The sequence below is a fragment of the Lutjanus erythropterus genome, chromosome 6 (assembly GCF_056507025.1).
Source record: "Lutjanus erythropterus isolate fLutEry1 chromosome 6, fLutEry1.hap2, whole genome shotgun sequence".
Taxonomy (NCBI): domain Eukaryota; kingdom Metazoa; phylum Chordata; class Actinopteri; order Lutjaniformes; family Lutjanidae; genus Lutjanus; species Lutjanus erythropterus.
In genome coordinates, this window is record NC_139322.1 from 25,646,320 (window position 1) to 25,672,384 (window position 26,065).

The 26,065-nt window shown below is 41.5% G+C and overlaps 1 protein-coding gene across 3 annotated transcripts in view; it reads left to right on the forward strand.

Annotated features, from left to right (window-relative positions):
* casz1 (castor zinc finger 1) overlaps positions 1-26,065 on the forward strand; it is a 211,358-nt gene that overhangs the window by 120,593 nt on the left and 64,700 nt on the right. The window contains exon 1 of one of the 3 annotated variants that reach the window (XM_084721378.1): positions 112-549. The exons of the other annotated variants lie outside the window; for them this stretch is intronic. Within the exon in view, the coding sequence (XP_084577504.1) occupies positions 501-549 (49 nt within the window). The 5' untranslated portion in view covers positions 112-500. Of the gene's footprint in view, positions 1-111; positions 550-26,065 lie in introns of those variants that run through there. 3 annotated transcript variants of the gene reach the window in all.

Here is a 26,065-nt window from a genome sequence, read left to right on the forward strand (position 1 = left end):
CCCAAGAGAGTTGAAAGGCTAGAAGACCACAAAGATGGAAAAGGCCAGCCCACTGAGGGAGGGAGAAAAAAACTGCTCCGGTTCCTCTGCCATAATTTCCTATCAGCCTATTCAGACAACATCACCAACAGCTTGGTCTGTGCGTGTATGTGTGTATGGGGGCATAGCAGAGAGTGAAAGAGAGAGAGGCATCGCACGAGAGGCAGAGACACAGAGAGCGACAGAGAGAGAGAGAGAGCAGGGAAGGGGGAGGCTCCATATTCTTTCACCTACCCCCCGTCAAACCACAGGAAGGAGGGGCCAGACCCTAAGCTGCCAATCAAATCCGCTCGTGGCAGCCGGCATTATCTCAGCAACAAACTATTGACAGATTACATGTCAAGGAGTTTAGTGCATGATTGAAGGAAGCCTTTTTTTTTTTATCTAGTTACTTTTCCGCTTTATTTCCCCCCTCCACCAACCAACATTCGAATGACTTTCTAACAGAGTTGAGTAATATTATGAAAGTTACATGTCTGAGAGGATTTAACTTCGACTTCCCTGAATATGGTGAGTACTCTTCTTCTTTTTCTGCCTTTGCCAGATATGTTTTATTAGCTGACAGTTAAAGGTGTGCCTTTATCTCTGACTAAATATACTGAGAGGGGAAGTTGTTCATGATTAAACTATGTGCCAGCGCGTACGTATACCCAAGTGTTGCGACATCCTTATTTATAGCTCTTTGACAGTGCCCAAAGGTGACTGCAATATCAAATATTATTGCCCATTTCTCCAGCTCACGACTCATGACGCTGTGTTTCATGCAGTACACATGTGAAGAAAAGTTCACTAAGCCAGTTTCATTTTCTCTTGTCACAGTGTAATTTCTCCTCTAGGACAACTCACTGTCAGGCTTCTTTTTTTTTTTCTTTCTTCTTCTGAGTTGTCCTCCTTGTTTAGGTGTTCCGTTTAATTACATGTTTTTGAATAAGCGAGCATTTGGTGTTGTAGAAATACAGGTATTGGTTTTACCCACAGAGGCAGTAGTAATGCCATTAGGGTACATTGAATGGCCTAAGGGTTTGTTGCCAAGGGGACAAAGCAAACAAACTGTTGTGTTGCTTATGTTGTCACACATGTAAAGAGAACAGGAGCAGTGCTAACACCTTTCCAGGTACTTCTAATTAGTGTGTATACAGTACATAGGTGTGTATTACATGAAAATGTAAACATTAAGATAAATCAAATGCATTACACGTTAGGTAAAATTACAGCCACAAACAATAATAATTTAAAATATTTAATAAGATTGTTCTCACTGATCAGTATTTTTCTGTAAATGCACCTGTGGGGCAGATTATTTAAATCGTATCAGACCTGTAACTGTAAGGTTGACAACAGTCACCCGGTGCATACTTTTGAGAGGGTAAACTTGTCCTCTTGTAACTGGATTACACCTTATACTTATCAGCCTCACTCTCCTCGCCACTTTACTTGAAAGAGGGGTTTCGTGTGTGTTTTAAAATAAGCCTTAAATTTCACGTTCACATTTAGTTCTTTCTGTCTTGCACATTTAGTTCTTTCAGTTTTGCGTGTACTGTATGTACGTGTGTGTGTTCTCTGTTTGCATGCACTGAGTAGTGTCTTCCCTTTATATATACATGAGTGTGTGTATTAATAGTCCCTCTGTATTTCATTGTTTGCACCATACATAAATATTTATACTCAATAACTAAACTATAACTTTTTAGAGACTTTGATAAATCTTATCTGCCCTATTTTTGAATCGCTTTATTTTAAGCTCGTACAGTATTTAAATATTAAGTAAAAGTTGTGGGGATATTTTTGGGTTGGCTGCTACTTTTTTTCTCGGAGTGTTTAAAATTACAGAAAGGATGCTCAGAAAAATATTTATATACAGAATTATTCAATATTTTTTATGTTTTTATATTTTTAGAAAAAAAATCTCTAATTCAAACTAGCAAATTCCACAGCAGGCAAATTTAGCTTATTTTCAATACATTTATTTAGCAGTTATTTACTCTCTCCATTAGATTCTCTGTGCTCTTAACAATTACTTGTTTCTCCTTGCTGTCTAATCTTGCCGTTCAGCATGACACTATACACGCTGTTCTTCCCTTTAACTTGCACATGGCAGTATTATTGAAAAATAAAACACGATCTAAAGATGATCGTTCTAATTAAATAAAAGTCTGACAGTCTGTGTATAGTAGACCACTGTGACCACAGGGTTTCAGACATACGTGAGGGCTCGCTTATTATGTCTGGTTATTTAAGGTTACCTGTGTTATATAGTTTAAAATAACAACAAACAAGTACAACTGTTATTGTGACACACCCTAATTTCAAACTTTTCGTCAGCTCGGAAAATGTTTTTCTACCCTCTTATGAGTCATAATGTTGATTGTCTTCTCCCTCACTGAGTTGTCTCATTAACCCTTTGTGGCCCTCTCCATCTTTTACGGCCTTCCACAAAAACCAGGATGAAATGAGGGAGAAAAACAAGCCCAGTTCTGAAGGCCCTCAATAACCTTTTATCACAATTTAGCAATAACCTGAATCAATTTGATGTCTTAAGCAATAAAATATGCTGTTGCACTCCTATTTCTGCTGCTCCTTGGATGACAGTAAATTTACATTTTTTAATTAAACTAGCCGGAATTTTTATTAGGGGGCTGGGCTATGCTAATGGGAATGTTGTGTACAGCAGATTAACAGAGTTTTGAAATAAATTTAACAGGGAGACATTTGGAGGAAAAAAAAATGCGAGTCATTGTCTTTAACCTCTTTCATGCCGATTTCTCCTGGGGGATCCTTGTATTCTAAGGAGCCTTGTCAGGGAAGAGTGCTTCTCAGCAACGAGGTGATTAGTATCGCCTTGTCAACCGAGGAAAAACACTCACATTCTCAAGATTTATTTTTTAAAATACCACCTTCAAATAATAGTTAAATGTATAATTTTTGTTATCACTTAAATATACAATTTACATCACTGTCTTTGGGTTAAATTAAATTAGGTGTTAAAAGAAAAACAATGCCTTTATTCATGTTTTATTTCACTGTGTTTTCTTTTTTAAATTTCAAAAATAGAGACATCTTATTACAGCATTTTAATATATATTTTAAAACAACTGGTTTTCTTTTAATTTTTGTCTAAATTAATTTCTGTCTTTAAATTTAGTTTTCTAATTTTACAGCCACATTGGATAAAAACTATTAAATAAGTGTCAAATACAGTAGTTAATGGCAGTGAATATGTTTGTGTAGTTTTATGGTCCACTCTCAGTATTTGATTGATGTTATGCGAGGCTGTGTGTTATGCCTGGTTTTAGCAGTTTGGCAGGGGGAGAGAAGGGGAACATAGACGGCAGACAAGGGGAGGGAGGTGTGTGTGTGTGTGTGTGTGTGTGTGTGTGTGTGTGTGTGTGTATGTGTGTGTTTGTGTATGTTTGTGTGCTCGGGGGGTGGGGGTGGGGGGGGTAGACAGAAAGAGAGGGACAGCTGAGTCCTGATTGAGCATGTGCCCAGTCATCAGACACAAGCCACCCAACACCATAATTACCTTAACCCCCGTCTTTTAATACCCAAATCACACCAACTGGCCTTTTTTTTTACCGGTAGAAAGAGGAAACATTAGAGATCAAACGATCAAATAAACTCCAGATGCACGTGGGCTGCCATGCATCTTGCCGCAGTAGCCAAGGTGTTCAGGGCTACTTGATATGGGCCAGGAGCAAGGCAAGTGGCATCACCACCCCCTTTCTTCAATCCTGTGCACTCATGCAGTGGCCAGCACCTAATTAAAACCTCAAAGCTCCCCGTCACCAATCTGGAGTAATGGCCTAATTAATACTCGGTGAAGAAATATTCCAGAATGATAAACAGGTTGCACCTTGGGTCTTCATTGCCTTTATTATCTAAAATATAACAGGCCAAGTTTTTATTAACACAGATAATGCATGTTTGTTAAACTGCTCAACTAAAAATGAGGGAAACAGAAATGGTGAAATATCCTTTTTAATTATACTATCTTAAAAAGGATGGTAATAAATTTGAAATTATGCAATTAATTAGGAAAAAAAAGTTTTATCATGAATTAATTTCTGTGGGGGAAAAAAGCCGTTTTTAACTCATATTTCTTACAGTGTAACCAGCCAAAAGAAATCCTGCTTTTAATCTCAAATCTGAATATGCCGTGTCATGTATTCTTGTATGCAGAGTCAAGAAGAAGAAGCCTCCGGTAACTCTCCCCCCAACCCGACTCGATTTCCTAATCTTACATATGAAATTATAATTTCATGCAAAGTAAGGGAGAAGAATAATCTCTAGTCGTTGATATGCTGTATAAGAGGGGAAAAGGGGAAAATGAAGAGGTAATTAGCAGAGTGGAAGACTTTGGCGCATTTGTCTGAAAGCATGGTCTCCACTGGCCATGAATGAATTTGCATGCTCCGCTTATCGAAGCACACTTATTAGGCCAGCTGAAAGAGAGATTAAGCCGGCACAAAATGTGGTGACTAATCCTTTTAAATGTGGCGGGGGGTCTTTAAGGTGTGAACCGGCCCGTACGTAGGTTAGTGGGTATGGAATGTGACAGACCACAACTTTCATACAACTGAAAAAAGGAAGCAGCAGACGTGGGGTTAACTATTTAATGACAAGGACAGTGATTGACTAGGGTAATAAATTGATAGTGTATCTCCTGACCCTCTTATCTCTGGAACAAATACTGCAGGTGAGGTCAGACCGGGTTGATATAATGACGGAAGCAGTTTGATAGGTCCACCATCAGTGGCTTTGCCTTGTTTTTTTTATTAATCAATAATTGTTGGTGAGTTTAGTTAATCATACATGTAAGACAAAAAGATGAGAGGAGTTGAAAGAAATCTGTCATCTCCCTTAAAGTGTTGAGCAAATCTTTTAGTTTCACTTCTCTGTCACCTTTTCTTTGACAGGAACTAGTCTACTTTACTGTCACTGGCTTTATTTTTGATAAGAGGAAAGAAAAAAACAAACACGGGACCTTTTTTTCTGTCACCTTCACTGTGAGCGAGAAAATGTTTGCTCTGCCGAGTTACAGAGCCAATACCCCTGTCCTCATCCGTAATTGACTGCAAACAGGAACGTAGTGACGTTTAAACACTGCCCTCCTCTCTCTTCTGTGTCTCACACACACACACACACACACACACACATCTTCTGCACATGCGGTCCCCCAACCCGGCACCCCTCGACTTCAGGTCCCTCTTCTGCCGTCTGTTTTTTCATGTGACATTCTATTCACTTGGGTCAGTAGCAGGCAGCACCAGCAATAATTACTGTCTGTACATGATAAATCTGAAGCCCAGCTGTTCATTTCTGTCACTGCCGACAGAGACAGAAAGAAAAGGCAAATGATAGAGGAAAGAGAGGGGGAGAGGAGAAGAGGAGTTTGCTGGATTTCTTTCTTTTTCTTTTTTTTACTCGGTAACTTGATAGGATTACATGGTTCTAGAGCCCACACCTGTTAAGAGGCTGTTAGCGGAACAGTTGGCAGTCCCATCACCACAGCTTAGCCTTTTTCTTCTCTTGCTGCTGTCCATTCTGAATCCCCCTTTTGGGGATTTCACCCCGCATGTATGATGGGAGTTTGTTACTCCGGGGCTCCTGTCAGGGGTGAGGAGGGGAGAGCGCTCCTTGTGACACGTGAGCGGTGTGTGTTTGATGTTAAGAGTGTGTACCCTACTCTACTCTGTGTGTGTGTGTGTGAGGCCGGGTCGGCTGACATCTCTTTTTCCCTCCCCTCTCTCCTGAGAGACGTTGCCTGCCATCAGTTGTGCTTCCACTCTCCGACCTCAGTCACACCGGAGCCACCCTCGGAACAACGTATATACAAGTAACACGACAGCAGACAAAGAAAGAATTCAATTTCGTTTGTTTTTCACAAGGGTGGGGGACAGGTGCTGGCAGACTCGTAAAATGCCCAAATACAGGTTAAACCAGACGATTTAAATGATTAAGGGTTAGGTTGAGAACGTTTGTGCATATTTTAGGAGTGCCAAAGCCCTGCTGTCAATTAGAAATACTTTTGGAAGGAGTGGAGAAATGAGTAATGCATAAAATTTGTTGCCTGTTTTCTCTTGTTCAGCTATTATTAAAGTGGAAAACAGCTCTGAAAGTTGTCTGAACGCAGGGAATTAATGTGTAGAAGACAATTTGTGGGAGGATCGGTGACGGTGATCAGACTTAGAAAATCGCATAACAGTCCTGTAGGTTGTTTTGTGCCTTGGTGCGACGTGTCTCACTGCCTTATTTGGCATTCAGCAGCAACCCAGCTCTTTGGCTTCGTCACTTTCTATGGGCCCTCAGCACCTGTTCCCCCTATTGTGCCGGAATTTTCTATATTTGGCAAGAAGTTGGACTCTCTCAATTGGTGTGCAGGTCAATGTTTCTAATAGTTTTAGAGAGACAAACTAATCTGTACTGTTATTTTTCTTTTTTTTTCCCTCTACTGTTGCTCAGTTGCTCAAAAGACAATTTTAGAAAACATGATTCAACTTGGGAGGACTACGAAACATTTCTCACCAGGCCATCTAAATGTCATGCTGTCCCTTGCATGTTATTGACACGTTGCATTGCCGGCAGTACAAATTATCTTCCCTTCTGAAGCACAAGAGAAATAATAAAAAAGAGCAAAGTTAATAGATATCTCCAGCTAACTTTTAATTGTTCTGATATGTAATCGCTAAATGACAATAAAAAAGGAGCAGGGCCACTTTAAAAGCTTTATCTCTCCTGCTCTGTGCCCAAAGTGTCATGTCCATAACAGCACCACCTGATCTACAGAGTAAAATAACCGCTAAGCCTTATTGTTTGGACAATATTGGAGCCCCCCACCCTCCACTCCACCCCCACCTCCCCTGCTCCCCCCGCTGCTTCTCTCCCCTCTCCCTTGATTCATTTCACCCACTGTCCTCGGCTGCTGGAAAATGGCGTTAATTTTTTTATTACCTGTTTGACTCTCCAGCCTTATTACTGTAGCCCCTTAATGTTCTCTGTAACCGTGGAAACCAGATGAATAAATGTCCGCCAAAGAAAATGAGATGATTAAACAGGTCACCCTTGCAAAACAAATTCGCTTGGTCGAGCGCAATTTGTGTACCAAGCGGCTGTCTTAACAGTTTGCTAACAAGGGGATTGTTTGCCAGACTAACTGACAGAGAAGGGAGGGGGAAATGAAGATATCTGGGGAAAAGGATATGATTGAAGAGATAATATTTTAGATCACTACGGTATTTGTCTCATCTCTTTATTCTTCGTGATAATGTAGTGTTTGTGCAAGATTTAAAGTTCTACCTTGCCTTATTTTGTATTCCTTAAATAACAAGACTTTAGAAATGCTCTTTTCCAGGGTTCTGTATATTTATCCAGCATTTACTAGTAACATTCAAGTTTAAAGCAGCCATCCATATTATTGTCATAGGCATTTGGTGTGTGATCATCAGCAAGTGCAGTAGCAAATAGAATTTCCCTCATTTATGTGGCAACCAATCATTACTGCTAATTGTCCTTGAGGCCATCTGTATAGGATGGCTTGTCCTCTATTGGTGTTGGAACAGTACTGGTCATGGATTTACTAGTCCAATAATAATACTTAACTCCTCCAGCCTCCATAGTCAGCGCAGCGCAGTTCATATTCACAACTGCAGTAATAAATATAAAGGAGGGGTTTTTTTTTTCTCAAATTAAACAGTAGCATCCTGGTTTCAAAGTGTCACTAAGTTACTTTCCCATGATTCCCCCGCCCTTCCCTTCTTCATTCAAGTGTAATGTTCTCATATGACTTGTTTTAGGCGAACCTCTCTGACAACCATATGAAATGTCTGGTGTTTTCATCTGGGAAAATAAGAGACTAGGTCGGGCAGATTTAGCCATGTAACGATAGGGCAAACACGCAGTCTTGGATTGGAATCAGGACTGTGTTGCCATTCTGACCACAAATCATAAATGTCGGGGACACGGCGGTGGTGTTGTTTATGGAAGGATGCCACGCTGCGCCACTCAAGGGTGTTGCCTGTTTGCATTGATGCACCACCACCACTTACCGCCTCTTGCTTTAAAACAACTTCCGCATCCCACTCAGACCAGCCATTTTGTCCCGTTACCAAAGCAGATCCCAAATGTTCACCACAGCTTTAGCCTCAGCTTTAAAAGAAGAAGGGGGGGTTGTTGCTCAAAGCAGGGCCGTGGCTTCTCTAAGTCGTTTGTGGGACAGAGGATGGTGAGCAGAGTTTTTCCACTGGTAGAGGGGGTATTTCATCCCAATACAGGGACACTACAGCTCAAAACTGAAAAGCACTTATGCATTATTGATGTTTTAATTTGTGCAAATGCCCAAGTCTTTGTTAAGTGATTATAGTGCTAGGGAGATAACAGGGGAGGTACTTCTCTATGAAACAAGAGCTTGCTTGCTGGCCGCACTGGGAAGCCATTGGACTAAATCTAACAAGTCCACGCTTCTACTCAGCTCTGTGTGATAGAGAGAAGGGAGGGGGAGGGAGCGAGCGAGCGAAGCGAGTTGACTCAAAAATATCAACGTGTCCAAGATAAGGAAAAATTCAGCCGTTGATCTTTTGTCCTTATTTCAACTACACCTCCCGTTTATGATGTCGGGTTTATAGGTCTTTTACATCCCTTATCAAAAATTATTTGATGTAAATACAATGGAACTGACCTGAAAAGCCCCATGTGTAAATACTCCTCGTGGCACACTAGAAACTGACCTTGGGAGAAGAATGCAAAGTTACAATGCTTGCAAAACAAGCCAATAAAATAATACCCCGTTGAAAGGAGGGAGTTTGGGTAAATATAAAGAGAAGAGAAGAGAAGCAGTTTTCTTTCTGTGCAATGATTAACTCAGAACAAAGGTTATCAAGGATGACATTTTTTTAAAACTCTGTAATTTATCTAATTGCCCGCTACAGCTACCTCGCCAGATAAACAGTGACGCTAGGAAAGGTTGAAACCTTCCCCTAGAAAACAAGTAAGTGTGAGCTGAGCTACAAAGATTTTTTTCCATATCTTAGTTGATCCAATCTCCAGCTTCATCTCAGATCATTGTCACCAGTGCGTAGAAGCCTGTTTTTCCTCTATTGTGCCATTTGGAGTCTGTGATGGTTGTCCAAACTCGGCCTCGCTGCTCGCACACCTGCAGCTGTTCACACAGCCTGCCTTCCACCAGCACCTAACGCATGTATAACCTGTAAATTATGCTGTATTCATTTAGCTCAGACTAAATTAATATGGACTCTATCAATGTCAACCCATGAGATAAGTGTCTTAGTTTTGGCTTTGGTTTAGGTATTAGTCATTCTCTTTTGTTCATAGCTTTTATTCTTGCTTTATTCTTTGGGAAAATCTGCTTGAGTGTGGAACCAGGCTTTGCCTTCTGCTTTGAGGTCCCTGGTGGAGGTAAAACACGAGAGCATGCGTGTGCACATACGCCTGCACGCACACACACAGGCGCACGCAGACACACAGTAGGCTCTCAGGCTTCCCCAAGCATTTACTGCTTTATTAAGCTGTCTCATGAACCCACTAGCAGAACATGAGAATACAGGAAAAAAAGAAAAGCCCATATTACTTAGATGATTTGATGTCATTTGTGGACTACAAAACACTAGGCTTTATTGTGTGCGCAGGGAGAAAGAGCGGGAGCAGGGAAAAAAAGAAGTTGGCTTAGAAATTCAGAATTTCAATTAGCGTACGTAATCTGAACCTGCCGGCTTTGATAGAGGCTTTTTTTTGACTAAGAATACAGCAGCACTTGTAAAACATTAATTAAGCAGACTTGTTTTTTTAAAGGATGGAGTAAAGTGTGCTTTATGCAGTCCTTTTTCACTGAACAAAAGGCAGTTACCTCACATAGAGGACCGCTTCACCCAAACCATTTGGAAAAAAAAGGGCCATTTAAATTGGAGAAAAACACAAAAGACAAAAAAGACAAGCCATTGAGAGTAATGTTCTGAAGGAGATGATATCATACGAGAGCACAGCCTTTTGCTGAAGAATAGAAATGTATCCCTGCCTCAGTGAAACCTAAGCTTGGCGCAGGAAAACGAGCCCCTATTTTAATGACTTTCTACCTGACAGATGACTTTAGACTGCCTTTTGGATCACATTGCTCTGACTTTGTCTCTTACATCATCAAACCATTGATTATTAATAGTTTGTATGAATTGTTAATTGATTGGTAACATGAGTTATGATGGCAATATCCTCCTAAATGTAAAAAGATGACTTTTTGGTCTGTTTTATGAAAGTCTTTAAAGTGTCTCAAACTTATTTGCTTTTTTTTTTCCCTGTAGTGATAATTTGTGGCAAAGCTGTGGTGTGTCTGTTCTGCATGAGGGGCCTGAACCCTCTTGAAATTTCTATTCTTTTCTGGTTAGCGTGGCTATGTGATACTGCAAATCAGAAATGCATGCTCTGAACAACACCGGCTATAGTTCATTCACATGCTTTGGTTTTATTTTCCATGAATGTATAGAGATAAAAAACAATGTTATTGTCAATAAATCATTTACCAAGTTCAGAAGCAGATAATGCCTAAGGTATATAAAAAAAGCAGTTTAAGGGTGATTTTTTTTCACCTATTGTAAGATGTAAGAGCTTTTATGAGTTCCACTTCATGGAATATATAATAGAAAAGGAACAGAAAAGGAAAGTCCCTGAATCACATTTGCACACGGTGTTGTATATGCATTTTCCACACACTATTGTAAATCCTGTTGCAGTGGGTGATGAGTACACATACAGATGATACATTAAAACTGCCATAACTCGCACACCCAGCAAAGCTAAAAATCAATTGGAATGGATAGTTAAGCTGGCCCCTAAAAATCAATGAGCAATTCATGTCCTTGATCACAGAGTGTCATTCCTCTCAATGTTAGAGGCTGATGAGGGCTGAGCATACACACACATATATTCACATTCAGCACAAATATACAGGAAACTTGCAGACACACTCGCTGTGCTGATACAATGAGTTCAGAGTAGATTAAACTTACAGGGCAAGGGCACATGTATTTAATGCACTTAGATTTTAAACAACTTCTCTTTTAAATTGGTTTTAAAATGTATTCGGCCCATTTTACTGCATTTTTTAGTCTTTAAAGCTGAATGAATATACATAAGCTTTTGATGGAAATGTACTCAGGCAGTGTTAAATGAGGTTGTGGTCTTTTATCAGGGCCAGCTGGTGAATGCAACGTTGTAGTCAATCTATCGAAAATAGCAGGGAGTCAAATTTCAAAGCTCATGTTGTTGTTTTTAAACCGCGCAAAATGTTGCAATCCGACGACATTGTACACCAGGCCTGGAAAATAGAGATGACCTTATAGCCATTACATGGTGGGGGCACCGACTCACTCAAATACGCCCACACACACACACGCACACACACACCAACAGTGGGCTTTAATGTTGGAAGAGGAGAAAGGCAATAAGGTTAGCCAAATGAAGAGGCTGAAAATTCTGTGTTTCAAAATAGCAATTTTGCCCTTATTAATGCCATTAGTGTAACAGTCATAATGGATCAAATCAACGGATGACCGAAGCAACTCCTCTGTCTCTGCGCTATGACGGGATCATGTCGGGAACAATTTGGGCATTTTGTGTTGATGAGTGAAGTTTCTAGTGCTGTAGTATCCTGCAAACTGCCCCTAAATTACACCCATAGTTCCTGTCTTCAGCTCTTTCTCTTTTTACTTCTTTCTCTGTCTCTTTCTCCTTCTCTCCCCTGCGCTTTATATTCATTTTATTTTTTTTTTAGTACTTTTGAACGTTTATTTGCAATTGCCACCCAGTAGAAGTGACCCTTTCGTTGAGAACCACTGTATTTTTAACCTAGATTTAGATAATGGCACTGTGACAGTCATTTTTGCTCCTGGGCTAGTCGCCGCTTTGAGGCCGTTCATGTCAGTCACACTTTGTATCCCCCCTGTTACCAATTATAGCCACACTGACCAATTCAGAGCAACGTTGCAAGAGAAATTATGTCCATGCAACACCATATCTTCAACTTCAAATCTTCATTTTTGTTCTCCAAAGCTTTTCTGTGCCTTCCTTATTTGTCCCTAGAGTCTGTGGTATATTAGTTATGAGTTAGCAGTTGCTTGGCCTTAACAGGTGGTCATCTTTTACGGTCTGTAACATTTGAAAGGGTCATTCAGCCCTCCAGCTAAATACCTCAGATTTGGGGAGAGGAGAGGGCCTTCGAAACAGTTGTCGCCTGTCAGGAGGAGCAGAGAGTCAGAAGGACCCGGTTCAACACTTGCTCGTCCCTTTCATCGAGGTGAGAATTTTCCGGCAGCTGTCACTCGGCCTCTTTACCTCTTTTATTTTTATTTTTTTTTGAGGGGTGTTTTTTTCCCCTCATTTCCAATAAAGAAGAAATGAATATTTGTGGCAACTGAGGGGGAGGGCAAACTCCAGCGCAGTGCCCTGTCACTCACAATCTCGCCCGTGTGTGTCCTCCTCTAGAAGGGTTACATGTCTCATCAGCCGCCAATCATGAGACGCACGTGAGACGAGTTTTCTTTCTTGTTATTCAAATGCTTAAAAGGCTCTGGTGGTTTTTATTTTAATGTTTGCCGTCACAAAACTCTTTCTGTACAGTAGCAAAAAGATGCATTTTATTTGCTTCTGTTCTGCTTCTCCTCCACTGCACTACCCATTCTCCTCACTCCCATTCCCTCTTCCTTTCCCTGTCTCCCTCACTCCCCCTTTCTCCCCCCCTCAATCCATCTGCATCATGTCGATCTGTCAGACTGCCAGTGTCTGTTCCAATTAGATTCCACTTAATACACGTAACCTCGATTAACACGCAATCAAGCCCAGATAAATCACGTCCTTTAAGTCCCCCCCTCTGCCTCTCCTGTGTTGCTTTGCATCACTCAGTTTTTCCCAACAAGCTTTCTTCACCACAGTCGTCGGTCACAATGTATAAAATCACACGCTGACTGACTGCGCAAGCAGGTAAACTCAGAAAAAACGTCCTAGGCGGTGACATTTTGCTGTGGAGACAGGTGCTTTTCACCTCTAACCAAATGCTCCGTGTTAGTGTGCATCTCACTTCTGTTTCCAGTAATGTGAAGTTCTTCTTGTGTTTCCAGCGGACTCTTGTTGGTGCCCTTCTCACCCCTGAAGATGAAGGTGTCTTAATTACATCTTTGGTTAAAAAGCTACAAAAGACACCCTGGGCTTTCTCTACATTGCGGGAGGCTGTGTAGTCTATTGTCTCAGTGACCTTTTTAGCTAGCGGACAATTGGTTTGACTAGATTACAAATTAAGACACAGCACCAGGCACTTAGAAAGCAAGTCTGTTAGAGAGCAGTTCTATTACTACCGGCCTGTGAAAGCCACTGGGCCATACATTTTAAGCATCACATAAATGGGCACAAAGTCAGGCATCACATGCACATTGTTCCATATCTATAAAATATAAAGTTACATTTGCTTTAATGATATCTGCAATGCCATAGTGCCTCTTTGCCAGTGGCAGAAAGGAAAAAAAAACACAAAGCTACTACAGAGCCAAGGATTCAGAGCCGATTATAATTCTTTTAACAAAGTTAATAATTTACACTGTTTATGCTAATAGGAGAAAAGAGGACTGTTGAATTACCAAACAGCGAAAACCACTAAAAATACAAACCAAATGAAAACAACCTGGGGCACTGAAAAAGCACACACAGCACTCTTGGGGTCTTCTTTTATTAATCGCAGCTAAAAGTGCTAACATTGACATGTTGAACAGATTAGCCTCTTTAATAACGGGGTGGGTCAACATGGCTACTGCTGCTGATCCACGAGGATATCCTGTCGGGAGGCGGATAGCCTGTGTGTTTCATATCCTGACCCCTGCCACTATGGGGCTGGCCCCTGCACTAAAGATACACTGAATCTGGCGTGTGCAATCACTGCAGGAGAAATATGGAACTGTTTTTCTTCTTCTTTCACTCACTGTAGCTTTTTTACTTTATTCTCAAATTTAGAAATGTCTGGTAATTGTAGTGTCTGACTGCACAGTTACCGTTTTTGTAGCCATGCTGTGTTCAAAAGTGGAAGCTGTGGCAGTTAAAGATCTGGCTTTGTTTCACACGGCGACAGCTTGTGTCATACACGCTCAGGCTGCTGCTGTACAGCATTAATGGTTTTAAATATCTCAGTGCTAGTTGGAGCTGACAAGGCCTGCCTGTGTGCAGTGTGTAAATAGGGCTTGGATTTAAAATAAATTAAGCTATGAGAAAGGCTCACGTTGATCCATTTCTTATCTCCTTTGCTGCCTTGTCAGCCCCCAGCCCTTTCAAAATGTGTGGACAAGTCAAGGGACAAGCAGTGCTCATTCACATTTTTTAGCACGTAAGAATAGCCTGTTATAAGTTACTAATGAAGAATGCATACTGTAGACACTATACTTTTTCAGCTTCCTTGGAACTGTTGATCTCTATAAACCCAATTAAAAAGTTGTGCGTGTTTTATTTAATTAGTATTGGGTGCAAACAAAATGAGTATTGAATAGACACCCGATAGCCCTCTGCCCTGTCTTTTTCCATTTATAAAGTCCATCACAGCCACAACAATGTAGCACTGTCTCTTTAAAAGGGGGTGACAGTTTTGACTATAAGTTGAGCTAATTTTTTTTCTCTTTCCCAGAGAAAAAAATGGGAATAACACTGATGAGTTTTAACAGCTTCAGCCAGGCGATGGGCAAATATAATAAGTGTTTTCGTAGACGTCACCAATGATTATCTCATCTGGGCATTTTGGGTGAATGTAGTGGATTTAGAGGCTCGTCTCCCATTGTGCTGACATCACCCTTTAACAAACCAAATTAAATCATGGCTAAAATCATTTGAAACTCTCCCAGAGTCTGTCTCAAATGGCTAAACAATGTAAACAATGAAAGTCTGGGAAAAATTTAAAGGGAACGCTGTGTACGTTTGGGTGTGCGTGTGTATGTGTGGGTTTGAGTGTGTTTAGTCATGGGGGATGGGAGGGGGTGCACTGTGGAAATGGGGACAAATTAACCCTCACACTGAATAATGGGATAAGGAAAGCCAATATTTAGCACATTCTTAAGAGAATTTAAAGGGCAGCATTGTGACACACTACAGATTTTCAATGAAAGCATTTAACCATTTAGAACAAGTTTTTAATTTCTGTATTTAATTTTTCTCTGATTTTAACTTATGGAAGAATCTCACTGGCCTCAACATGGAAAGTTCTGCGTAAGGAAAATCTTAGGAGGCATATAAAACACAGCCAAAGTCAGTCTTGATATAGCTGTACTTTTATAGATTGAAAGTCAGATTAAAGGGCACGAGTGTCCAGTTTCCACACCCAGGCAATGTTGCATGGAAAATGTGTTTTGACACTGATACCACTATGACACAGTACAGGCAAGAAAAGACAAAATGACACCTGTATATTTTATAAACACATTTCGGTGACGTGAAGAAGTGTGCGTGCCAACCTCTTGCAGTAATAGTAATCACTGAAATGACCTCTTAAAGGATCTCTTTAGGAATAGAGTAAATAGAAAAAAAAATGATCACATTGCAGGCTTGAATGTAACTTTTCACAATTAATTTCATTGTCAGTTAATCTGTTAATTATTTTCTCTGTTAATTGATTAGTTGTTTGGTCTAAAAACAATTTCAGAAAATGGTGAAAAATGTCAATCAGTGTTTACCAAAGCCCTCTGGATTACTTAACTGTCCCTTTTTGTCCACAACCCAATGATATTTGCTTTACTGTCATTCAGCAGATAAAAAACAGGAAATTTTCACAGTCACACTTGAAATCAGAGATTTTTTTTCCTTTAAAGAAACTGTTCAGTTATCAAAATAGTTGGTGATTAATTTAATGGTTGACAACTAAAATTAGTTGTCAATTCTCAATCGTTACTGCTCCAAAAACAGTTGCTGTATATTTTTAAATGTATTTATTTATAATTTATTCCATATCACAGTACTTAGTTGTGTTGCATGTTAGCCCTAAGATAAGATCTACTAGCACGGCTGGAACACAGGGATTCGTCACCTGTCCCGTCTCACCACTCGCGTGCTGTAGTCGGCCACCCATGACCTTGTGAAATGAACAAAGGAGTATGAGAGACAGAGAGAAAGTGAGTGAGTGGTGAGAGGAGTCGGTGAGGGAGTGGTGGAAGTGTGGAGGTGCATGGAGGTGGTGGTTGTGAGGTGGGGCGGGGAGGAGGAGGTTGCTGCTAAAGGCCTCAACTCAGCCAACGTGGCCTGATGTGACAGGATTAGCTAAGCCCCGGTGAGCATGGCTGGTACTGTGAGTCTGTGTGTGTGTGTGCGTGTGTGTGTGTGTGTGTTGTAGGCTGGCAGTGTGCACAGCAGACTGGGAACCCAGAACTGCTGCTCGCCACCAGCCGAGCCAAGACAAGACATGGGAGATCAACAGTGTGTCGACCCATCGCTGCCATCAAGCCTCATCACCCTCCCCTTCCACCAGTGGGAGAGAGCCAGACCATAGAAGATACAGCCAAGGGAGTCAAGATACAGGGGGGGTGGGGTGGGGGGGTACAGTGGGGGACAAGTGGGCGGGCAGCTGGGGCTAAAGTGAACGTGAGTTGGAAAATGATCCTATTAAATTGAATTAAAGAGGCAGTCTTCATTTACCCCAAGAATGATGGATTTGGATAATTAACAGTGTTAATGGGGACTGGTTAAAGAGGGCAAAGGAAACCGGTGATTGCAGACACAGACAAAAGGGGCCAGGTCAGACCTGCATTGTGTTCAGCCCGTTAGCCCATAAGTGATACCCTCACCCTTTATTTTTTTTTCACTAATCCATGGTCACTTTTTATTAGGCTTTCCTGACTCTGTCACAATGTTCGGAAATCCTTACATGTATAATAGAACCTAGACTGAGAATTGCAGTTTTTCCCACTGGCTAAGTGCGGTATTGCAGCAAAAAAAAAATCACCTGCAGCCCAAAACAGTTTCCCTGTAAGCGACCATTAAAAAAGAGACGTCTGTAAAACTGTTCCCAGGGCACATAGAGCTGCAGCCCAGGTCAGTTGTAGAGCCTGAGTGATATATCATGTGATATTATCAACCCAATATTGGCCTATTATAGTTTTATTGGTTTGTTTTGGTATTGGCATACATATTGTCCAATATGCACCTATAAGAATTTTTTAACAGAACATCATGCAGATTGTTTTAATTTGTTAGCTTGTAGGCAATATTTTATGAATATTTGATCTTTTTTTAAATTCAGGATTAATATATACATATATCTTAGCCTATTTGTTTTTTTTTGTGTGTAGTTAATTATAGTAAAAAAAAAAAACACTAGTGAAAGTTTCCTGTTTCAGTGCTCTGATATCATTTTGGACAATTAAGTTTTTCCTTTAAGATATAAATATAAAATATTGGAATCGTGTAAAGCTTTTCTTGAGCCGAGACAAACAATTTAAAAATGTGTGACGTCATGTGAATGTAGTCTAATGGAGTGGGAACTCGAGGGGAAACACTACTGAGCATATTCAGTGGGTCGTATATCCAGGAAGTAGACTTGGAAGCTTGAAAACTTTTTGAAAGAAAACATCCTGTATCTCGTTAATATATTCCATCTATGTTCATACCTCCCTCACCTCTTTCCTTTTTAAAGGTGCCTTTTTTTTCCCTCCACAACTTCACCTTTATGAAAGGGCAGCGACTGTAAGATGATCTGAACACAGCAGATCAAAGGCTGATGTGTTGTGTGGTTTTCTTGCGCCGGGCTTGCTGAGTAGCACGCATGTGAATAAGGAAATAAAAGCAATAGGAGGGTGTCACTGATGAGCATGTAGGTTTAGTGTCGATATATTTTGTGGTAGTGTACTGCGGCAGTGAGTGCATTATACCAGTTTAATGCCCTCATCTCGGGACCTAATTATGACACTGGTAGTGTGTGTGAAGTGTATATGTGTGTGTGTGCTTGTGCGCCTGGGTTTTCACTTTGGTCAGTGCACAAACCCTATCTGCATGTCCTTAATTCTTGATGATGTGTAGGCCTTAGGCAGTGTGTGTGATGGAGAGGATGTCTGTGTGCCAAGTTGAAGTGATCAGGCGGTAGGGCATGGGCCCTCACCCCTCTGAAAAATCCCGTTGCTTTGCTTACAGCGGCCAACCAGCAGTAGTGCGTTGCTAGTTTCCACAGTCAAGTCAGGACTGGTGACACCCTGCCACAAAGGAACCAGATTTACGGAGCTCTACGTGTCACCGGGTAATCTGCGGCAGAAATAATAGCTAATCCTGAGGAAGAACTAGTTAGCTTCATTTACACAGTCTTACTAATTCTTTTCATCATGTATATATTATGTGCTGCATTGTTTAAGGTCGAGCAGTTTTCCTTTGAGTTGTGGATGTAATCAGTTTGGACAGTTGTAGACAGACACTCAACTCTCCATTACCTTGGATGATGTGCACCACAGCCTACCTGAACCCCTGATTAGGGAGAGAATGTCTTAAGTAAAGGGATCAAATAATTTTATGCTACTTTTCTCCTTTCAAAAAAATTAACACCACAGTCGCACGCGTGTGTGTAGGGGAGAGAGTGATAGAGTGTGTGAAAAAAAACAATCTCATCAAGCAGGAGGCCGTTTGCTTAGCAAGAGCTGACAGTCTTTGTGTATGTAAATGAAGAATTTAGACTAATGGAGTTGAACCATTTCTAATTTTGTGATGGCAAGAGGATTTTGATTGAAAGTAATTAAGCAAGCTAGCTGTAAAATTAATTAAAGCAAAAGGAGGGGGGGACTTTTATTGGATTGGATAGCGATATAGCTGCTGTCAGGCAGGGGGACAAATGGGGGTGACCTGGATTCTCTGCCCTCCCTCCTCCCACTCGGGACTTTTATGTCACTTTAATCTCCTTAGAGCGGCTGGTGTGCATTTGTTCGAAATAATCAAGGAAATATGGTCAGAAATTGTCAGCTTTCAGATCTAATTTACCTGACAGCCTCGCAAGTGTGTGTGCACGCGCAGGCATGCATGTGACAGTGGCAGGTCCTTTTTTTTTCCTTGCCCTCTCCTCAGCTTTGTGGAAAATGCTTTTGACAGTCTTGAAGCATCTTGGTTGTCGAAGGGCGGGGGAGATGAGGAACTTGGGTGGCTTTAAGATGGACATTTCAATGAGGCGTGTTTGGCCCGGCTTAGCACCTCTGACACTGTTGTGAGCGTGCACACACACACACCAACATGTTTAATTGCCTCTGTAACATATTCAGACTCCGTTTGGCCACTGTAGCAGCACTTCTCAGCCTCTGTTGTCTGCAGGTAGCCTAAACGAGCAGAAGCAGATTACAGCCATGACAAAGCCTGTTACAGCTACTTAACCGCTGACAAATAAGATTGGCCAATTCTGCACAAATAGAAATGGAACTTATTGTCCTTTTAGTGTAGAAAAATAATAACATCTAAGTCAGATTTAAAGTCAGAATATTTTTCCTTTGGTGTTTAAAACTTTCATCTTAAGCTTGTAATTTCATGGCTGTGAAGTTGTTAAAAATATCAACCACCTGTGCAATTTGCACTAAGCTAATAACCAGTCATAAAATAGCCCCGCTAATGTCCTGCGACATCTATATGGCTTTGAGCTGTATGGGGTCCATATTAAAGATCCACAGGGTTTCCTGCGATTCCACAATGGGTGAGATGCCACTTCCTCTTAAAGCTCCTCATTGCTTGCTGGCGTTTGTGACATAGGGTCTCAGTGTGGCCCTCAGTACCCCCTGAAGAGACAGTTAATTAAGGCGTGGACCCAGACAACGCTGCCGGGACTCTCACCCACCACACCATCGTCTGCCCCTGCCGCCGCCGCCGCCACCACTCCCCTCCTCAACTCTGCAGCCGCCGGGGCCTGTGGGAAAGCACAGTGCCGGGGCTGCGCCACCATCGAGGGCCCCTAACGGGATTAGGAGTCCTCTGAAAATAGGACCTCAGCTCCAAAAGCCTCTCACCCACCTTCATCTGCCCAGAGGATCCCCCTCAGTTCACCCCAGCCCTACTCCCCCCCCATAAGACGGCTCCACCCGTGCTCCGTTTTATCAATTAATGTAATAAAAGGTGGAACAAAGAGCTTTCTTTCCCCCGCTCTGTAATTAGAGGGGGAGATCTCCTGAGGACTGGCATTCCTTGGGCCCGAAAAACATGATTCTCACCCCCCCTTACTCTGCCGCCACCACTCAAGCGGAACATGGCTCCTCGATGTATAAGGGTGATAATGTAAATGTAGTGTAGTCTGGCAGGCAAACCCAGCACAACCTATTTTGCAGTAGCTTTATCTAAGTGTGAACAAATGAATGTAACATTTGGAAGAGTGATACATTATTAACTCTAATTGATTCCTTTATAACACTATACATACACTGTCACCTTCGCTTTGGCTCGCACGAGTACGTGCGCTCTGAATCACTCTTGTCGCTGTCCCTATTCTAACACGTTACGTGTCACCACACACTGTTAACAAATGTGATAAAACCACCTGAATCGAGAATATCAGGTATGGCGTCTGCCTATGTGTGTTTTTGTCTGTTAAGGTGAGATACAGGAGACTTTTCCGTGTGTGTGTGCGTGAATGTGTGTGTGTCTCTCTTGTGCTTAACTGTGTCTACATGGGTGTGAAAGTAAAAGAGAGAGACAGAGCGCCCGCTTTCACAGCCACTGGAGCTTTCGATAGGAATTAGTTTTACAACATATGCAAATGTTCCCCCTTGAAAAAAAGGGGGTCTTTAAGTGACAGGTTGATATGTGATTAAACGACAATTAGAGTGCTGAAAATAAGTGTCGGCAGTAGGTCAAGCACTGGGCGGCTCAGCTAAAAGGTAGCAGACTATCGAGGAGAAAACATTCCCAGGCGGAGGCCAGGAACAGGACCCAAAACAAATTAGAGAGGTGAAGGGGGAACAAGGTTGGCAGTGTGTTCCAATAAACCCACAACAAAAAGAAGTTCTGTGTTTTGCCGGGATGACAAAAGACACACTATTTGTGATGAGAGAAGGATCCTGTTTTTAGTAAACCAGTGCTGAACATAAAAACAAACCCTGAATCCTAACATTGGCATGGATTGTATGGACTCAAAGTGTTAGTAGTAGTATCATACTTGACTGGCAGGGACAATGCATTCCCAATCAAAAAAACATTTTTATTTCTTTAACCAGTACTGCTATTTATCCATCTAGATTGTTTTGGTGTGAGTTGCAGAGTTTTGGAGATATTAGTCATGGAGATGTCTGCCGTCTCTGGAATAAAATGGAACTAAATGAGACTCTGCTTGTGGAGCTCAAAGTGCCAAAAACTACAACAACAATGTCTCTTTCCAGAAATTATGACCAAAATACTCAAAATAAGGAACTATTTTCTCTCTAGCAGATAGAAAGTAGTAAGACTGCCATCTCGTTCCATTATATTCCAGAGAAGGGTTAGGGTTAACTGATATTTCCAGAACTTGGCAACTGACACCAAAGAAAATCTAGATAGATAAAAAAAGTGCTGCAGGCCAGAGAAAAAAAAAATATGTATTTTAGGGTGAACTGTCCCATTAACCTTTAAGGGACTCCACTGCGAGATTGTGATGCCCTGTTTGCCCTGGTTTTAACCTTTAGAGCCCCCAGCCCAGATTAAACCCAGTTGTCCACCCCAGTGTAGGCTGCACCCCTCTCCTCTGCTGCCCTTTAAGTTAAAAGTACAGAGACATGAGGGATTCTGTGTCTTTCTCCCTCTAACAAACACACACATTGACAAACACACGCACACACATACTCACACAACCATACAGGCAGAGACATAAAAGGGCTCACGCTTATTCTGGCAACAGATGGCCCTGTCCCTATAATCCCCTTTGATGCTGCGGTGGGCAGTGGCTCCTGAACATCTCTGAAGCCAAAGCCCCAACAAAACTTGAGCTACTTTTCCTTTAACTGACCCCAATTGCCAAGGAGCTGTCAGCTGTCAGACCTGGTTAAGAGCGTCTTTACTGGGGGAGACTGAAGGGCACAGGTTTCTCTCCTCTCTCTCTTTCTCTGTCGCCTTTCAGCTTCCTGTTTGTTTTCTGTCACAGACGGTTCATTCCACCTCCACGGCGTGGCTGTGAAAGCAGGTTGACCGTGGTGCTCTGACTCGTACATACTGTAGAAGGCACTTACTGTATTTCTCCGCTGTTCCTTCCAGACGGGGAAAGAGTGAACCTCCCCGAGCTCTAATATTGGAGCCACAGATGGCAGGAGGTGGGCTAAGAGGCTTAGATTTCATTGAACAGCTCACCTTAATTATTGTCAGTTGTAAGAAAAGAGGCTCTTTTCTTTGCATGTGTAACCTGTGTATTATAATACAGGCAAAATTAAATTAAATCCACAACAAATTATCACTTATTTTCTAGAAACAGAACTTTTTCGACTGATTTAGACATATTTTACACATGTCCTTTTTTGGTTGTCTTCACAGGCATCTATGTCCGTGTTTGCTTTAGTTTAGAGAGCAGGCTTGTTAATGCTGATGAAATAAATCTGCTATCTCTAAAGAAAATGGTTCGGTCTCTGATAAGATAAAATCCCATTGATAGTAATGAGCTCACTAATGGAGTTTTTAAAATAATTTGACAAGTACCCTTAACCCTTTTTCTTCCACAGCATTAGCAAAAAGTGACTGTAGTTTAATTCTCAACAGTTATTTTCCAGAGCAAATTCTGCAGAGGAAGAAGTTTTTTTTAATGTTGCCTCAGTCTTTTATTCCTGTAACACAGAGTTGTGTTAAACACCCCTGATTAAATTGAAGATCACTCACCGAAATGTTTGAGTGAACTGGCACTACGAAGCACTTTGCTTTCTTATTAATTTTGCTCTGTAAATAGAATCAAATGTGAACTCATGTCTCAACCTTTGTCTTAAATAATTTCCTTCTCCTAATGTAGGGAGTTGCATTCTCGGGCCTGTAATTGGAGGACAGCAGTTAAATGTCTCCTCGGGTGCAGAGGCGACCGATTGCAGCAGTCTCTTCTCCTGTTTCATTTGGAAAGCACCAGATTCTAACACAAATGGGGGGGAACGCAAATTAGTGCTCGCTGGCTGTGAGATTTTCAAAGAAATCTTCTGTACTGTTCGATTATGTATTATCATTCGAGAGCTTTGGGGGATAATCATCTCTGAGATTTGCTCACGTTTCAAGCAGGTCTGCTGAGATGCATGTACGTAGCTAATGGGATTGGGCTGTTTTTTCTATCCCTCTCCTGTGGCATTATGGAGCTGGCAGCTGAACTTGAACGGATGCGCATGGTGCTGAGTCGTGCACAGGACTATTTCAAGACTGAAATGCGATTGTTTTAATACTTTAATCCACCTGTCCTTGGCATTCAGGATGTTGTAGAAGTCGCCTAATTATTTCAGTGCCCTCTATCCTTCCTGGTTGAAATACAGCAGCGACAGCAGCACCCCTCTATTGATAAATAAAGGCCATCCTAAAGGATTTTTTTTATTTTTTTTGAATTGTTCTTTTAAAGGAAAAATGTGGTCATTTATCTTAAACAAAATGTCAATAAAGTAACCCTAACTCAAATCATACAACTTCTGAGTCTTACTTAAAAAATGTATAGCTTAATTGAAATTTTAAAAATGCATGTATGCAAAGAGGATCTGAAATACCTCAAGTCACTTTAAAGAGTGAGCCATTAAACAACCAGAATTCCCGGAATTGTCCCAGGTTCCAACCGCGATAGTATGCAAACACAAATATTTTCTTTTAATTAAAAAGGCCTCATCTCGCAGTATCCTCCCCCAAGCCTGCTGCCAGCTCTCAACGACCCCCCAATGCACACACATACACAGACACACGCATACACACTCTTCTGATGCCTTATTCAAATCCAGTTGCTCTCACAGTCACATACATCCTGCCAAATTTGAGAAAAGTGATTATTTTAATTGCGTCCTGCGCCATAGATTCCTCTTGACTAGCTGCTAATCTGTCAGACCCTGGTTGTCAATTGAGAACCAGGGACACCAGCAGTGACGGCTGCCCAGTTCCCTGATAGCCCCCTGAGGGACAGTTAACCCTCAAACACCCCCCACCTCCAAAAAAAAAAAAAAAAAACTCCCTACTCCCTACTTCAACCCTTCCCCCAGACTGGTCCAGCCTACCAGAACCCGTGGTGGCACTAAAAGGTGGGGAGAGTGGGGGTTAAGGAGTTGGTTTGGGACAGTGGCGGCGGTGGTTGTGTGTTTGTGTATATACGTGTGGTTTGGCAGGGGTGGCGGCTTGATAGTAATGCATGTTGATGGTTTCAGAGATACTTCATTTCAGAAACAGGGGCCTCATTAAGCGCAGTCTTCATCAGGCTGGCGAGCAGCGGGCACATTAGGGGTCCACAGGAAGTTAGAGTACAGCAGGAGAGTGCATTAGGGAGGCCTGGGGAGACACACTCCCTCAGTTCCACTTCCACCTCCAGCGCTTTTCTATATCTTAATGTACCTTTCAGAGGAATTCGGATAGAGGTCAATAATTATGCTCTTTAAATTATTCAGTCGAGGTCCTCTGTAATTGTGCTTTTTAGAGCTCGGACATTGACAGCATGGTTTACTGCACTATGTTTGGGGCACAGCCTGACCGGATGAATCCGTATAGTGTAAGAGAAAGAGGGTATGAGTGTTTCACTACTCTCATCACCAATACATGTCAACTAAGGGGGTCATGATTCTCCAAATCCACAATTTGATTTGATTTTTGTTTGGAAAGTTAGGATTTGATTCGATTTTTTTTATTTTTTACACAGACAGCTGTGTTATTGTTAGACTATGGAGTCCAGATTTGTAAAGATCAACAGATCATTGGTTTTATGTTCTGACAGTTATTCTATTCTTCTTTAAAAAGATCTATATGGTATCAAGCGTGATATAATGGCAGTAAACTATACTGCGTGGTCTTTGAAGTGTTTTTTCCTCGGACACACGTTGGACGCTGCAAGTTTTTCGGGGTGGATGGACAAAAAAAAACACTGGGAGGACTGCAGATTCTGCCTTTGAATTTGATTATTGAAATTGAAAGCTCGTTTCGATCAATTTTCAATTTATTCTTGAAATTGTGACACCCCTAATGTTAACACCTAATGAACAAATTTGTCAGCACATTAACTTTGGATTTCTTTTAAACAGGCATCAGGACCAGGGTTGTAATGATATTTCAGTACTTTTTAAACACACATTTTCAGAAACAGTACAGTGCTAATTTCGATTGCATTGTAAGTACCAAAGCTCATTGAATGTGTTCATTCAAGACCTCAGTTCAGTTCATCATAAACCTGTTTTATGTGCCTGGGCCTTTTTTCTTTTTATTTGAGTATCTTTTTTTATATTAGTATTGTATCGAAGTTTAAAATTGTGGTATCATGACAGCCCTAGTCAGGACTGAGTTGTCTGCGTCAGACACGTTGTTGTCAGAGACCTAGCGCTCTACCAGCCACTGTGTGGGAATGTTTAGTTTGGGACGCAACCGTGTTATTTTTGTTACATCGAGGAGAGGAAAGCACAAACTGCAAGGGTAGCAGAAAAAAATCACCAAACTTTCTCTACAAAGCCAGCCTCTGCAACGTTTGACTGCACATGATAACATCGTCCGTCCACACAACAAGTCCTCTTTCAGCCACAGATTATTAACACATCGCTGAAAGCGGCAGAGAGCAATTCGCTGTTGTCACAGGGTCTAATATTTATATTTATCTAGTTGGGAGAGGCATTGACAAACATGTCACACACCTGCAGTTTTATAGTACGTGCTACTGCAGTTTGGTGTCAAAGAAAGAGCCTGTACAGTAGAGTTTTGTTGGGGCGAGAGGAAGACTGTAATTACTGTCTGACGATTCATCTAGTCACTGCATAAAATAGTGTTTATCCAGTCGCCCGTGTTTCTGTCGTGGCTGAGGGAGGGGAGGGTCATGTTTTGCACAACTGAGACAGCTAGGGCAATCAGGAGAAGAATCGTGACTCCAAAACATTCAGCCTTTCTTTCTTTTCTC